General features: G+C 35.5%; 1 protein-coding gene across 16 annotated transcripts in view; it reads left to right on the forward strand.

Annotated features, from left to right (window-relative positions):
- The window catches only part of Ralyl (RALY RNA binding protein like), a 650,608-nt gene that overhangs the window by 526,069 nt on the left and 106,770 nt on the right, over positions 1–17,769 (forward strand). For all 16 annotated transcript variants that reach the window (XM_048782745.1, XM_048782744.1, XM_048782747.1 and 13 more), the window contains one exon: positions 11,395–11,427. In XM_048782745.1, the coding sequence (XP_048638702.1) occupies positions 11,395–11,427 (33 nt within the window). The remainder of the gene's footprint in view (positions 1–11,394; positions 11,428–17,769) is intronic.

A 17,769-nucleotide genomic window follows, 5' to 3' on the forward strand; every position in this document is an offset into this window, starting at 1 on the left:
ATCACACAGGAGAAGGACTGCGACCCCATATTCTGCCGTGATCAAATATCTACTGCCATTGCCTCATTGATGCCCCCAGAGCTTCAGAGAAAAGAGTTTCAGGTCTCCCAGGAGAATCTGCCATTGGCTACTGATCTTTCTTGCCAGAAGGTTCTTCTTTATCCTCCGCCTCCATTCTTCTTGCTGCTGTCCAATCCCCCCCAGTAGAGTTATGAAAGAACATTACAGCCTGTCCAAGGGAGATGAGCCCTGCAGCCCCAATTTCCACTGAGGCAAAAGTCATGACTGTGAGTGTCAAAGCTGCACTGAGATTCTTGGTTGATACTGTAATCATCTATTAATCTGTCCCTGGAGTTAGTGGCGCAGATGGTGGTGACTGCAAATGAAACTTACCAAGGGGCCCGATTATAGCCCTAAGCAGAGATTTCAATTGGGCATGAAAGCCCTTGAAAATGGTATCACAGGAAATAGAGGATAAAGCTGCTTTTTATTCCAAAGAAATTGAATCCATTCTAAGAAAATCCCACCACAGAAGTGAAGGACCTTGGTTTTCCTCAGCAATGTAGGAGAACTTGGTGCTCTTCTAATGGCCAACAAATAAATACAGGAGATAGTACAAATGCAGAGCAAAATTAAAACTCACGGTCTTACTTGGACTGCTTGAGCAATTCTAGTCAATGCCTTTCTAGCTTTCAGATCATAGGAAATTGAATTAATCCTTTGTGCCTTAATTGTTTTATTCATAAAGTAGAATTGATGATGATACCAACTTCACAGGAAGGTCCTAAGGACTAAGTTTGTTAAAATTATTAAAGTAATCTTCCAAATTCAAAATACCCACTATCACATCTGAGGAATTAAATACACATTATTATTTGCACACATTGACATACGGTCTAGAAATTGAAGTTCTACTGTGAACTTAATACCTCTTCTTTGCTTTCATAGCCTTGAGCAAATTCCTGTGCCTTCTATTAGCCAAAAGCTTGTAAATACATGTTAGACACCATTCTTTTCCTTTCTCTTCCTGTTGCTGTGGCAGATGTAGGTTAATTACAGCCCTCCCACACCCTGAGGACTGAGGAGATTTTAGAATTCTTGTCAACACCTTGTCCTCAGTAGCTACCATCATCAATTAGTCAGAGTTGACATGCAAATCAAAACACATTTGACTCTCAACTTTAGAGTATACAAGCTCTTCAGAAAGTATTATTCCCACTCTCAGCCACCTCAGACTGTTCTATATCATGGTCTCACTAAGAGCACTGCTTTGCCACATATTACATTGATGTTGCTGACAGGACATCTCCAAAGGCTGGTCCTTATGAGTCTGTCACCTTCATAGGCAGCCACAGTGAAAGAGGGATGCAGTTGGCACAAGTGTCTGCTGGAGTGCCCCTGAGTGTACAGCCATGTCTTGGGTGTTTAGTCAATCAAAGATGCCACTGACAAGCTTCTTGAGCAGATGAAGGTGAGGAAGTTGGCAACTGTGTTGACCCATATTTATCTCCAAGCCATTCATCAAGGAAACTTCTTTTTTCTAAGAAGTCTCTTGCTATCCCAGCAGCTCAGAAAGCTGAGGCAGGAGGATATCAAGTTCAAAGTCAGCCTCAGCAACTTAGTGAGGACCTAAGCAACCAGGTGAGACCTTGTCTCTCAATAATACACAAAAAAGGGCTGGCGATGTGTTTTAATGGTTAAGTGCCCCTGGGTTCAATCCCCAATACAAAAAGAAAGGAAGAAGGAAAAGGAAAGGAAGGGAAGAAGGAAGAAAGAGAGAAAGAGAAGGAAGAGAGAGAAAGGGAGAAAGAAAGAGAGAAAGAGATGGAAGGAAGGAAGGAAGGAAGGAAAGAAGGAAGGAAGAAAGAAAGAGAATGGAGGGAGAAAGGAAGAAGTCTCTTGATGTCCACAGCAACCCCAAGAGTATATCTCCCAGGCATCCTGTCCTGGACAGCCAGCAGATACCTGGGGTTCTTCCATTTCTTATCAGAAGAAGAGAGAATAATTAAGAGAATAAGTACCACTAGACAGATTCGGACTTTCAGCAGATCTCACTTAGTGCATCTACAGTTACTGATGAACACAAAGTCTGTCTTTTAAAAATTTTTTGGCAATAAATGATTTTTAAAGAATATTGATAGAGGGGCTGGAGTTGTGGCTCAGCGGTAGAGTGCTCGCCTAGCATGTGCGAGGCCCTGAGTTCGATCCTCAGCACCACATATAAAAAATAAATAAAATAAAAGTATTTTTTTTAAAAAAAGAATACTGATAGAATTGTGCAATAGTTTAGTATGCAGAGGATTCCATGAGGAAAACATCTAAGAATCACTTTACAAGTGTTTATTTTTGATCAGTCATCATCTTTTGCTTACATTTAATCACTTACCTTGAAGAAACTCCTATCTAAATCAGAGTTTGGAATGACAAAATTGTCATGTGAATATGTTAGATTACTGGTTAGAGATGAGATGTAGACTAAATTTTAAGTAGCAAAATAAGATTCCTATAATCCTCAAGAACTACATTATGTTAATTATGGAATAGCATGTCAAATTATTCCATAAGCAATCAGCTAAGGAGTAACTCACGATGACCTGGGCCACCATCCCCTAGTGGGGCCAGATAGACTATAGGCCCAACCAGTGGAACTCATAGTGAGTTCTTTTCCCTTTCTTATAGTATACAGCAGTTTCTAAGAGTATAGACTTTGCAGTCAGGCCTCTGATTGATTGAATTCAGACTCACTCCATCACTTTGCTGTGTGACTTTGAGCAAATTACTTAGTCTTTCTGAACTTCAGGGGTTTTTTATGTCCTATGGTCAAAATTGTGTATGTTAGTGGACTTTTCACAGTCCCTGGTACAGCATAAGCTCTGGTTTCTATAATAATTATTAGTCTCTCAGAGTTCATATAAGAGGGACACACAGAAGTTAGTCGTGGTTTTCACTGCTACATAAAATATTTACAGTCATGTCTGCCTTTAACATACTTCTTGAAATACATATGAAAATCAATTATTTTCTAGGAAAAAAGGTATTCACTGGAAAAAGATGTTCCCTGTTCCCTACTGAAAGATTAACTCATCAAACATCACTAGATTTTGACACTAGCTTTGGTTCATAAATCAATTTTGCTCTGTCTGAGAATGTTAGGCCTCCTGGATTCCTGCTTTTTATGGCGTAACTTAAGCACACATGAGCTACATCCAGAGAGAAATCTTCTCTTCTTTATTCACACCCATCCTATAGAACAGGTCAAAAGCTGGTGACACAGATCAAGGCACAGGATTGCTCAGCCAGCATTTGGGAGACATATGTAGTGTGCTGGGCTCTACTAGTTACTGGCTAATACAACTGACCAAACAGGTCTCCTGCCCTTCTTGATCTTGCATCTGCACACCTAGGGACCAGATGTTGGCCCTAAATAGTCTTTCCTCAACTCTTCTCCTTCTACACTCTCTCAGGATGCCCTCATTCTCTCCTGTGATCTCACATAGCAATGCTGCATCAATGACTCCCGAATCTGTTTCCAATCCATACATCTCTGTTTTAGGCCCAACTTGCTATGCTGAATAGAATTTCCAATATGTCTCAACATGGTTCACTAATATATAACTCTTACACCAGTCTATTCTGCAACCTAGACTCTATTTCTGTTCACTGGCTGTGAATTCAAAAACAAAGATTTGAGAACTCAGGGATTTTTTTACATAAAGACTAGTGATGCTAATACTTATTCTATCCACTTATTTATTTGTTGAGTTGTCTAATGTGTGTATTTGTTTATTATTTATTTCTTGTAACAGTCCTATGAGTTAGGTTTACTATTACCTTGGTTTTGCATATGAGATCATTGAGCTTTACTTCTCTCCAAAGCTATACAATCAGAGTTGGATTAAAATCAGGCAATCTGATTTTTGAACTTGTATCCTTAAGCCATTTGGCACATTATTCATGTGGGTTAGGGCCTGGGCTACCATTGCTAAAACAAATAGATTCAATATCAGTAAACAGTAAAAGGGGAACAACCTCATAAAGTGCTTTGGATTCATGACAAAGCATTAGCCTTTCAAAAACCTCTGACATCATTTCTGTAAAAACACAGTGTACACCAAAGCACAGGGGTGTGAGAAAGTAAAATGCCATCCAGTGAGCTTTCTGCTCAGCCTGGCAGAAGCAGGAAACTAGTAGAATGAAGTAGCCAAAGACTGGGAAGTTATGCTGGAATCAGATTGTGAATGGACTTCTAGTTATTTTCAAGGATTTAACTTCACCCTGTCTACAAGGAATGGAAGTAGTGGCAAAGGAGAAAGTTCATGTAACAAAATTCGATGAGATTCTTCACTGAAGAAGGCATGATTCTACTCTATAACTTGCAATAAATACAGTGATCCATGCCTTGAAGAGTATGCAGTCTTAGCGAGGAGCATGGAAATTACATAGGCAATCTTAATACACTGTGATTAAGTGTCACAAGGTGCTATGAGAATAATTACAAGGCACTCCCAATCAATCCATTGTGCCTTATAAGAGAAGACCTCCTAGAAGTACTCAGAAATTTGTAATGACATTACATAACCACACTCGTATTATAGAATGATATTTCTATTAGTAAATATGGCTATTCCAAAGAAATGTTGAAAAAGGAAATGATGTTATTTTAACACCTCATATAAATGTTGTTGATTATTTGAACTGTGATATAGAGAACTGAGAGGTATAGAGGGAATAAGCGTTTTACCAACAGAAAAAACAAACTGAGGAGGAGCATTGCTAGAAAGGACCAAACAGAAAGGACTGTAGCCTTTCTAATTTGGTCATTTAAATGACCAACATTCTCAGTTATAGTAAAACAAGGAAGAACAAAAGGAAGAGAGAAGACCATGAATGTGGTTTGAGACATGTTAATTTAGAGGCACTTATGCATTACAGATGTTTGATGGGCAGCTGTCACTTCATGTCATAAATAAAACAATGCAAGAAACTTAAGTTTTGGATTCTACAGAGCATGTAGATGACATTTTAAAAAAGTTGTTGATTGATTCTTTTTAGTTATACATGAAAATAGAATCCACTTTTATATAATTATATAAGCATGGAATATATCTTATCTAGTTAGGATCCCAGCCCCATTCTTGTAGATGTACATGATGGTTGGATTAACTGTGATATTTTCATATATGCACATAGGAAAATTATGTCAGGATAATTTCACTGTCTTTCATTTTCCTATCTCACTCCCTCCCTCTATTCCCCATTGTCTAATTTACCGAATTTCTATTCTTCCCTTCTCCCTTTATTGTCGGTTAGTTTCCACATATCACAGAAAACATTCAACCTTTGGCTTTTGGAGATTGGCTTATCTCACTTAGCATGATAGTTTCCAGGTCCATCCATTTATGGAAAAGTTCATAAAGTCATTCTGCTTTATGGCTGAGTAATACTCCATTGTGTATATATACCACATCTTCTTTATCCATTCATCTGTTGAAGGGCATCTAGGTCAGTTCCATAGGTTAGCTATTGTGAATTGAGCTGCTATAAACATTCATATAGTATGCTGATTTAAAATAATTTGATATATACTGAGGAATGGAATAACTGGGTCAAATGGTGTTTCCATTCCAAGTTTTCTGAGGAATCTCCATACAGCTTTCCAGAGTGGTTGCACCAATTTGCAGTCCCACCAGCAATGTATGAATGTACCTTTTCCCCTACATCATTGCCAACATTTATTGTTACTTGTATTCTTGATAATTGCCATTCTGACTGTAGTGAGATGGCATCTTGATATAGTTTTAATTTGCATTTCTCTAATTGCTAGAGATATTGAACATTTTTTCATATATTTGTTGACCAAATGCATTTTTTTCTTCTGTGAAATGTCTGTTCAGTTCCTTCGCCCGCTTAATGATTTGGTAATTTGCTTTTTGGTGTTAAGTCTTTCTGGTTCTTATATAGCCTGGAGATTAATGCTCTGAGGTACACGTGGTAAAGATTTTCTCCCATTCTGTAGGCTCTGCCTTTGCACCCTTGATTGTTTCCTTTGCTGTGAAAAAGCATTTTAGCTTGATCCCATCCCATTTATTGATTATTTATTTTACTTCTTGTGCTTTAGGAGTCTTATTAAGGAAGTTAGTTCCTAAGCCAATATGTTGGGCCTACATTTTCTTCTAGTATGTGGAGGGTTTCTGGACTAATACTTAGGTTCTTAATTCACTTTGATTTGAATTTTGTGCAGAGTGAGATATAGGGGTTCAATTCCTTTCTACTACATATGGATTTTCAGTTTTCCTAACACCATTTGTTGAAGAGGCTTTCTTTCCTCTGTTGTATGTTTATGGCACCTCTGTTTAGTACCAGATAACTGTTTGTATGCGGGTTTGTCCCTGTGTTTTCTATTCTGTTCCACTGGTCTTCTTGCATGTTTTTGCTGCCAATACCATGCTGGGGTTTTTGGGGGAAGTAGGAGGGATACTCCATACTGAACTCAGGGGCACTAGACCACTAAGCCACATCCCCAGCCCTATTTTGTATTTTATTTAGAAACAAGGTCTCACTGAATTGCTTATCACCATTGCTGAGGCTGGCTTTGAACTCAAGATCCTCCTGTCTCAAACACCCAAGGTGCTGGGATTATAGGTGTGTACCACTGTGCCTGGCTTCATGCTGTTTTGGGTACTATATCTCTGCAGTATAATTAAGGTCTGGTATTGTGATGCTTCCTGCTTCACTTTTCTAAGAATTTTTTTTTTTTTTGTCTACTCAGGGTTTCTTATTTTTCCAAATGGATTTCATGACTGCTTTTCCTATTTCCATGAGGAATGTCATTGGAATTTTAATAATAATTGCATTGAATCTGTAATTGCTTTTGGTACCATGTAGACTACATTTAAAACCAGATGAGATATCCCAGTGGAGCACAGAAGTATTAATACAGAAAGTATGACAGTGCCATAAGGCACATGTGAACAAAAATATACACACACACAAAGGGGATCTGAGATATAGCCCAGGATGGGAGGCATGAGGCACGAACTTTGGAGCCAGAAGTCCTAAATTCAAATCCTAACTCAGCCATTGTCTTTGTGACTTTGGGCAAAGTACTTATCATCTTTTGGTCTCAGTTTCTTCATCTGTAAATGGGAACTACTTCAGAGGGTATAACAATCTTTAAATAAATTAGTACTTCAAAAGCATTTTGAATAATACCTGGCCTTTAATAAACACAGCTTATTTTTTTGTTAAGTGTGAAATGTTATAATTCTTTTAGTACCACGTATCGATCTTCATTCTTGCTCTATTTTATGTCTCTCCTATTTCTTACTTTTTCTGAAGGCTATGGTTTGTTTATCTTATTCTGCTCCTAAATTCTAGTGGGTCCTAAATGAAGTATTATTAAATTCACTGTGAAAAGTAAATCTTAAGAAAGATAAAATCAATCCCTTTCTTCACAAAACAATTACCTTGTAAAACAACCTTAGGAAAGTTCTCTCTAGGCATATAGCAATATAATCACCTGTTTCTAAAACTAAATTGATGAACAATTTTCTCCAAAGAGATGTATCTCCTCATTTTCTTCCTGTGCTTTGTTTTTCAGTTTAAGAGACTAAAATTACTGAAATGAGCTTTTCATACATTCAGACAGTTTCTGCATTTAAAATTAAGAATTTGTCTTTGGCAAATGACCATAGGGGTTTATTCTGTTCCAGGAACTGTGCTAGATACTCTAAATACATAACTCCTTATTCTTCACAGTAACCCCTTGAGTTGGTTAGGATGTTTGCTATATACTTGAGGAAGATGAGAGTGGTCAAGTTCTCTGAAACATATCAAAGCTAAGGAACTTGACTCAATGCAATGAATCATGACTAAGCAACCAGTTACAAAGCAAATCCTCACCCAACCTGGGTCAGTTGTCACGTGTTCTGCAGTATCTTCATGTTGAAGATGAGACATATGGTAGTTGCTGGATGGTGGTTCCCTTCCAAGGTTTCCAGCTCTGCAGGTGAGCATGGAATATGCTTGGGATTCGTACCTAGGACTTATATTCTGTGGCTTAGAGTGACTAATGAGCAATTATCCCTTATTTCTGCTCAGTTTATGGAGCATCTCCAGACTGGACCTATTGCAGGCTTAACACAAAACTATTGGGAGTCTCTTATCTAAGCAGAGATAAAGGTTTAATATTTTTACCAGTCTGGGGATAGGAAAGATGGTGGAATGAGACAGACATCATTACCCTAGGTACATGTATGATTGCACGAATAGTTGTGACCCTTCTTTGGGTACAACCAGAGAAGTCAAAAACTTGTGCTCCATTTGTATACAATGAATCAAAGAGTATTCTGCTGTCATGTATAACTGATTATAACAAATAAATGAATTCAAAAAATATATTTTTACCAGTCTTACTCAGACTCTAAATTCACTTCTCAATCCAAAACTATTGTCCTGAAAATATATCATAATGATGGAGGGAAGTATTAGAAGCTCAGATGGAATTGTCCCTAAAGATGAAGCTGTTAGAGGGAGTTAAAAGGAGAAACTTGGAAGATAACTAGATTGTGCAAAGGGAAGAAAAGGAAATCAGTATTCTGGAATGGAAATAGAACATTCAAAAGCACCAATGCAAAGTTAAACTAGATGTGTCTGCAAAATAAATAGATGATTTCTCTATAATAAAGCATTGAGTAAGAAAAAGAACAATGTGGCAAAAAAGGTGTGGGCACATTTGTGAAGCACGAAAATGTGTGGGCATTTTCCTGTGGTTGTGGAAATTGTCAAGAAAGGTGGTGTCATTACAATAGCATTTTAGCTGTCAGTAGGTTCAGAGGCTGAAATGTTGGTGTAGAAAGAAATTCAAATTATTCTGAATTGCTAAATCTGGGAGAAATCTTGATAGGCATTAAAAATAAGAATTGCCTCAATTTAAGAAGTTATTTCCATTTCCTTCCAATAAGATAATTATATGACATGCGTTAGCACACTTTTTCTGTAAAAGACATATAACAAATATTTAGGATTGTGAACATAAAGTCTTGGTCACAACTAACTCCTCAACTTACTTCTGTAGCACAAAAGAATCCTTAAACAATATTTATATGAAATGGAATGGCTGCATTACAATGAGTCCAATGAGCTTTACTGGGGATACTAAGATTTGAATCTCATATAACTCTCACATGTCACAAAATATCATTCCTTTGATATTTTCCAACCTCTTTTAAAAATGTAAAAACCATTCTTAATTTGTGATTTGTGTAAAAGAAGATGGTATATAGGATTTGATCAGTAGGTCAAAGTTTGCAAATCCCTCGTTTACAGACAGAATTAATCAAAACTCTCAATCCAACATTATTTTGAAAACTGTGTTCTCTTCTGATGATATTAAACATTTGGAAGGAGACAATCAAAGTGGTAAGTGAAACAGTAGAGAAGGAGCTGCTAATTAGCTAGCTAAACTAGCCATAGGAATCACTGGGATCAGTGGGACATGTGTCCCTCTATGTTCCCATCCACAGCAACATGTCTGAGTCCTTCAGAAAAAAAGAAAAGTTCATCAATAATTACTATTTCAAATACTCTCTGAACACAACGTTTGGACAATTTCAGAGCAAAGACAAAATGTAGTGGGCCTTGCTTTTATTCCAGTTGTTTATGATACCCAAAAGGAATTTGTATAATATAGTTCTTAAATATATGGTGTGGGTGGCTCGACGGTATCATTTCACACAAGCCAATCACACACACACCCTAAATCTGAAAAATGATAGGCTGAAATGATTGACAAGTCCAGAGAAAAGGAATTCCATTAGTGTTCACATGTTATCTTCTGTTCAAGGGTTATAAGACCAAAATGAGGGAGAAGTGATATTATCGTGATAGTTCAAATAAGTAAACAGTCTTCTTAGTCCTTATATAGAATCCCTTTAATTTCTGTCATGTCATTTTCCTTAGATCACTTGGCACTTGCCATGTTTTGTAAAGCAAGTGCAGCCAAATATTTTATTACTTATCTTCAACTTTTTCTCCCTACTGCTTTTGGCTTATCTATAATACAAATAAGAAAAATAACATATTATGGGAATTCATTTACATGAAGGTAGAGATGTCAATAACATTGGAGTCTACAAAAGGAAAAGGTTACATAAATATGCGCCTCTAAACTGTTTGCACCAACTGTTGTTTTTATCTTCTCCCCCACCTGCAGCTCTGCAGGGGGATTGCTAGGGTACTGGCTCCCTATAAAAGTTCCCCTGCTGCTATGATTGTTCACCCAAAGCAAGATGGCATGCAGAAGAAACTCATGCCACCTCTTCCCATCGTGCACCAAGGCATAATTCTAATAAGCTATATTTTTCCAAATACAGAATGAAGTAAAAACAAAATAGTGATTTAAACTAATTCTAAGACAGTCACTTTAATTGTCCATTTTACTATGTAAAATAGTTGATATGCAGTAATGCTACAGAACTAAATTTCTTGACATTTCCGTATAACCATTCATATATTTTTAAATATTTTAAAACCTGAAACCAGCATGTATTTAAAATGTCTTCAGTATTTGTCTACATTTAACCACAATTGTACATTAAGAAACCCACAATGAAAATAACATGACCAATATATGCCAACTAAGTGGTCTCCTTACTTATTAATTTGAAAATATGTACAAATGGATCTTCTCAAGTCTTATTTCTCTTTTTAAAAAATACCAGTTATTAGCTGGAAGCAATTCTGGCCCATTTTATGATGAGGAAAAATAATCTGTAGTGTTTTTTTTTAAGTAGCTTTCTCAAGATGTCACAACTATCCAGAACCTTCAGGATTAGACTTCACTTTTGATATGTTATGAGGTAGCGAGAATACCCAGTTCTTAGGAAGAAGAACCCTAATCTATGACCCAACACTACCACATCCCCCACCCCAAGAAAGCTACTGCCACTAAATGACCACATATGACATGCTGCTTCTCTCTTCATCATAGAGTATTTACCCTCAAAATCAATTATTCAGCCAATGTGTAGCTGAAAACATTATAGATTTTTTCGCTTTTACAACTTCAAATAGTTATATTGAAAGTTCCACAAATTATCACGAATAAAGAAAATAAGATACAGAGAGTACACACTGGAATTAGACTAACACTATTTTCATTTTAATATATTATTTAAATGTCACCCATTCCAAGGCTCTCTCATTTTACTTCGCCTATGTATTATCCAGCCATAATTTGAATTAGTTCAGATTAAATTTTAATATATTATTTACAGCATTTTCTACTGCTAAGCCATGTATTTCCATCCAATGAGTCAGATTCATGTAAAAGCAATTTTGAGTGTACAGCAAATTGTTATATTAAAATAAATGTTTTCATATATTTTTTCATAGACTTGAATCAAAGGAGCCTTTCCTGTCTGTTGGGTGAGTATGTCTAAATATTTTAAATATTAATTATTTAATTCAAATTAACAAGATCTTCTGAGATGATATTTGCAGTCGTTTAGCCCCATATTCAAAACCATAACATATCATTGCATGCCACATTGCTCTGTTTGTTTTATACAGACTTAACTAAAACGCTCCTCAGCTGTTTTGTGACTTCAGAAATTCAGCTACTGGATGCATGTGAAATGCTACATCTTTTGTAAAAGCTAAATAAATAAGTGAATTTCCGTATTCTCATTATGGAAAGATGCACAGATTGGGTTTTTAAAATTCCCCTAAACCACAGCTGCACTCTTCCCAATCTGTTTACCCATTTGTATACTATTTCTTTTTAGTCTATGCTACTTAGTGTTTCATCGCTCTCCTCCAAAGCTTTCTTCAAAACCTATATCTTTTCTCCTTTTCTGTCATTTAACTTTATTTCTCCAATTGACTCACACTCTTTGCTTCTCTGAACAAGAAGCTGAAGAACCCTGAGGCAGATTTGGGTAAGACAAGTGCTTGCCTCTTCTGATGGGCGTTGTTCTGAGTCACAGTGCATGTCCTATGTCAATATTTTGTTGACAAGGATGTACATGTGCTGTTTTGGGGCATTTAGAACTAATTAAGAATAAGCTTATTGTTTTTATCTGTTCTATCAAATAATTATTAGACATGTATTCAAATTTCTTATGAAGGGAAATTGCATACTCTGATTACAGTTGGTTTTTGTATCAAAAAGCGTTGAAAGATATGATCTCCAATAAAAATGAAATCATGCTATATTTGATAGGGAAAAAAAAGTTACATATAGGCAGCTACTATACTTTTGTCTTAGTGACCAGAAAGATGAGATGGAGCTAGATATTTTAATGATCAGATCAATTTTCTTTTATTACTTTTCTCACAGTCCTGGAGTATTTCTATCACACGTTGAAAAAAATGGTTCCCAATTCCCTCCTACTCCTCATAAAAGCATTTCAGAAAGTCATTCAAATCATGGAAATCAAAATAATTGTTAGGAAAGGTGGAAGGGGAAAAATGGTGTATGTGCATTTTCCTGCAGGATTTCATGAAAAATGAAAGGTCAAGTTGGTTTGATACAAAAAATCGTTAAAGCATACTACTCTGCTACATCGATCATCAGCTCCTATTGTTAAAAATCTCTAAACCTGAAGAAATCTTTTATTTTGAATGCATATGTGTCTCCATTGAGTCAAGAGGGCTGAAATAACTTCCCTTCATGCCTCACTTAATACAGCTTCTCTGCCACCTCTCCTATTCTCATGACTACTCTAAGATGGAATCCATTTTTTATTACATGCCTCTATTGAACAAGGACAGACCCTAAGTAATCTTTGTTTACAACTTATCAGGAGATGAACACTCAGCATTAGAGTCCTGAGGAAAACTTTAGAAAACAACCATGAAGTATAACTTGACAAATACTTAAAGTAAGAATACTGGAATGACACTAATTAAATATTGATGCTCTTTTTCTACATTTTAAAAGTAAACTGGGGTAAAGCATGCAACTCAAGTGGTTCTGCTGACCAAATATTGTAACTTATAACCAAATTTGCTGATCCCAAAAAAAATTATTTTAAAAACTTTATTTGTCAGAAAGTATGTATGAATCTCTCCCCTGCCTGTTCAACAAGAAAATGTGGTGAAAATGAACATAATAGACACATATAAACCCACCAGGCATCAGGAAGTCTATTGTAACAACTACAATTCAGATTTATGACTTCAAATTTATAGTCACATGTGAAAGGGAATAAGTGCATGGTCTACAGTTTATGGTATCAGTATGTGATATTGAGTTCGTCCCCTGTACACCTTGCATTAATTTTAATCCTATAATCAATAAAAGTGTATGCATTATATTAATGAACAAATCACTGCCAAATATTGCATACTTCAGCCCATCACCTGCCAAGTGTCTAAAATGTTTGTTAATATGTATTTCTGAAAAGTGGCTTTTACCCTCATAATCTGACACTTACAAGCTAACTGCATTAATTTAGGCAATTACTCAAACCCCCAAGCTTAAGATCCTTATTTGTAAAATGGAGATTAAATAAGATAATTTTGATGAAACATTTAGCACTGTACTTGTCACATAGGTATTGCTCATAAATGTTAGCTATTATTACAGTTCTAAAAGGTATATGTATAATTCTATTAAAATATCAGAGATCTCTGAAATAGTGTGGATGATAAAGCTCTATTCTTATAGATAGGGCTTTGAGTTACATGTGAACACCAACAGAAGTATTTATAATAGAGGGAAAAATAGAAATTATGATAGAATAAGCTATGAACAAGATTATTACAGATATTGTTTCAGGTTTTAATAATAAACACTAATAATTATCACTTAAATTTGTTGTATAGACATACTGATACTTTTAAATGTGTATTTATTCTTAAAGGAACCAAATTTTTTTTTCTGATAAATGTGCAACACTAATTTTGGAATAAAAATTTTAAATTTCACAACATAAAATAAATCTGAATATACCAGTAGGTAAAAAATATCAAAGAAAATGTTTGCTTACTGAACAAGATCAAGGGATTTGTAAAAAGAAGTTAGGTGAAATGTCAGATCTTAGAACTATATATTTTCAGATCTTAGAACAACGACTATACATTGAAATAAGAAAAGTTTTCCTTCATATGCAAGAAGAAATTATTAATAAAATAATATCATTAGGAAAAAAGAAACTATAGTCTCTCCTTGCCTCATGTAATGTAGTTTTCCCATAATGTGCCTAGAATGAGGCAGGAAGGCTCATCCCAGCGTCTGACTTTGTTCCCAGGACAATGATGCAGTGAAAGTGAGCATACATACATGCTTCCCATGCACAAGTCCTCATGTACACTTAGCTCTCTGGAATCTCTTAATAACTCTGAATGGTAACTTCTCACAATCCCTTTCTGCTTTGAAATGCATATGGTGGAGTTGATAGCACTGATCTAGGACTGCCTTTGAATTCACCCATCAGAGACCAGGACAGATGCAAAGAACTCAGATGGTGTCATGGACATCTCCAAACTGCTTGGGCTAAGGTGCATAAAATCTCATTTTGATGTGTCCAAGACCTAAGGCTGGGATTATATTATAAATCTTAAAGAACTTTAAATATAATTTAAATATTAAATATTTAATAAATGTCTGTTAAGTATTAATGAAAATCATTTTTAAATATTATGTATAAATTTGTTCTTTTATATTTGAAAGGTTTTATAAATTCATTATGAATATATCATATTAAGTATGTTGATATCATAAATAAAATAAACTTAAATATTAAACTTCTTGCCCAAGTCACTCACTCAAGATTAACAAAATAAGTTGAGCAACATTTATTTTAGTGTGGTGTTTAAGCTTGGGGGCTAAACAAGTACTAAATGGCTAATATTCTAATTATCCTGGTAGCAATTTAGAGCAATTAATAAAACTTTTTGCTTACAAAGACTTCCTTTTAGGAAGCATCAGATTCTGATTTTGGAAATAAGCTAGAAGAAAACAGGCATCAACTTTGCATATAGAAAAGTAAGTAAGAACAGAGTGATCATCTCAATTAAGATTCTAAGATATAAATCTTAATTTAAAACCAGTCTTGCTTTTAAAAAGCTTTTTACAGCTTTGTAATGAGAAATACAGATGTGAGAAAATCCTGTTCATTTGAAGTCTGGGATTCACATTGTAGAAGGACTTGACAAGACAATGCAGGAGTTCTCTTCAAGTACAAGCACTGTGACTGTTGACACTTCGCAAACACTGAGCCACTTGTTAAATACACTGAAGGGACCAAAGGAAAATTCCTGCATGAATTATCTCTTCTCACCTCTTCAGCAGGTTAAAAAGATAACTTTTTTCTTTAAAAAAAGACTTTCAATGTAGAATTCATTGTAGTTTGGCATTGAAATCTGAATTATACCAGTCTTCCAGTTAATGAGTTTTTCAAGAGTAAATTTATTATGAGAGTGACTAGCACAAGGGTAAAATTTTTTCAGACTTTTTTTTAACTGTATCAGAATAATTTAAATAATGTAGAACAAACTAAAAATCATATTGATATATCTCAGAATATATTATTTCCCAGGTTTGCTTAGGAGATCTGTAAGAGTACATCAAAGACAAAAATACTAGAATTAATACAATAATCTCTTTTATGACACTGGCTCTGTGAGTGAGCTGATCACATGCCAGTTAGACCTGGATTTCAAATGTTCTTGAGATGGATGAAATCTATTCTGCTAAGTCTAAACAGGGAGTAAGCACTGTCGGGTGGCAAAGCTCCAAATTAATCATTTAATTGCTAACAACTATGTTTTATTAAATAATTTTCTTTGAATGATGTTTCCCCCCTTTGTTCCCAGTCTTGAACTTGTATTGCCAATATACTCCTGCTATTATGAAAACTTTGTTAACCTTATGGGGCAATGGGGACTGAACTGAGCCACATCCCCAGCCATACTTTTTGTATTTTATTTAGAGAAAGGATCTCATTGAGTTGTTTAGCACCTCTCTTTTTTCTGAAGCTGGTTTCGAACTTGCGATCCTCCTGTGTCAGCCTCCTGAGCTACTGGGATTACAGGCATGTGTCACTGTGCCCTGCTAACCTTAGCATTCTAATTAGGTTAAAGATTCATATTTTATTTTTACCCATGTTTTTTACCCATAGGAAACCTTACATTTAGTAACATATACCATATATTATACTATTAGCCACCTGCTTTAAGAGTCCAAACTCTGTGATTTGATTTCCTTGATTTGAATGATATTCTAACATTTTTTTAATAGGTGGCATGGGCAGTTTAATTCATCTGATGGTCTATTTTCTCACATAAAGGGGCATCTAATTCCTGGTTGTTATGAATAAAACAATGCTCAAAGTGCTCAGGACAGTGTCTGTTTAACAATGAGTAAACAGAAAATTAATAGCAATCGCAGCTAATATTCTATGCAATGATTATCAGGAGTATGATATTAAAAACTTTAATAATAGAATCATGGGAAAAGAAAAGCAATGCTGATCTATGAATGGTTGGGTAGCAGAACATTAAAAAGTAAAAGCGAAATTATTTGAATACTGTCAAATTATTTGCAGGAATTAAGGAGTTGTCTTAATTCAGGAATTGAGAAGTTAAAGAAATTGATGAGATGGTCAGGAAAAATTTTAAGTAGGACTTGTGTTTATCCTAAGAGATGCAAGAATTCATTTGAGAGGTATTAAGACTGGCATTCCTGGGAGAATGCAGTAGGTGAGAAACAGTGGAGAGAAGATATCACACTAAGCAAATCAAAGATTCCCATCTAGCAAGCTTGAGAAGTTCATTAAGAGACACGAGAGGCAAGATAGGCAAGTTAAGATAGGGTATGAATTCAGAAATTATACTAATACACTGAGTTAGCTGCCATCTTATGGATAAAGTAGAGTCATTGGTTCATGTCTATTGCCCCTTTTATTTTGTTTTTAACTGAAGTGGGATATCATCCAAAATGAGGCCATAGTATAGCCACTTAGAAAGCTACACTATAGTTGAAGCGTGACTTCAAAAAAACAACATTGAAGAGAATCAAATAAGAATGGAAGAAAATGTCAGGTGAAATCCTTTTCTTTAAGAATATCAGAATTAGTAAGTTGATTGGGTGATTTCTTTGAGGTTTGTCAATTGGGCTGGGTGGGATAATGGCAACAGATGACAAAGCCAAAGTCCAGGAACAGTGTAGAAACCATGAAAATGTTGATGAGAAATGGTCCCTTAGCTTTAAATATGACCATCAGACATCCTGGAATCACTAATAGCCAATCCAATGCCTGTCTTTTGATGGTGTGGTTTCAATTTTCTATACAGCTCCAGGGGGAAAAGGGAATAAGGAAATAAAGCCAATTTTCCTCTTCTAAAAATCTATTTTTTCTTGTTGTCGTCGTTGTTTTAGACTCAGACAGTGCCACCACAAAATTAATGATTTCTTCAGCAACGGCACTTGCTTCATTTTTTTTTTCCAGGGCCCTTCAGGCTACTTCTCTGGAGAGTATACAAAGTTTCCACAGCACTATTTTTGTAATCTAAAGCAGTTGTGTTTTCAGGCCCGATGCTACAACTGTAATTTTAATTTATCAACCTGCCACTCAGTGAAATGCTGTAAAAACATTTGATAGCTTAAACCCATCATTTATTTCTGCACCTGTCAATGACACTCTTCTGTACTTGTCAAAATCATTTAAACTGCACCATGATGGCACATACAATATCACCAATAAATTGGGTAATCAATCATGTATGTGCATATTTTGATGGTGATGTCTTGAATGCATGGGC

The sequence above is a fragment of the Marmota marmota genome, unplaced genomic scaffold, assembly GCF_001458135.2.
Source record: "Marmota marmota marmota unplaced genomic scaffold, marMar, whole genome shotgun sequence".
In the NCBI taxonomy this organism is placed as follows: domain Eukaryota; kingdom Metazoa; phylum Chordata; class Mammalia; order Rodentia; family Sciuridae; genus Marmota; species Marmota marmota.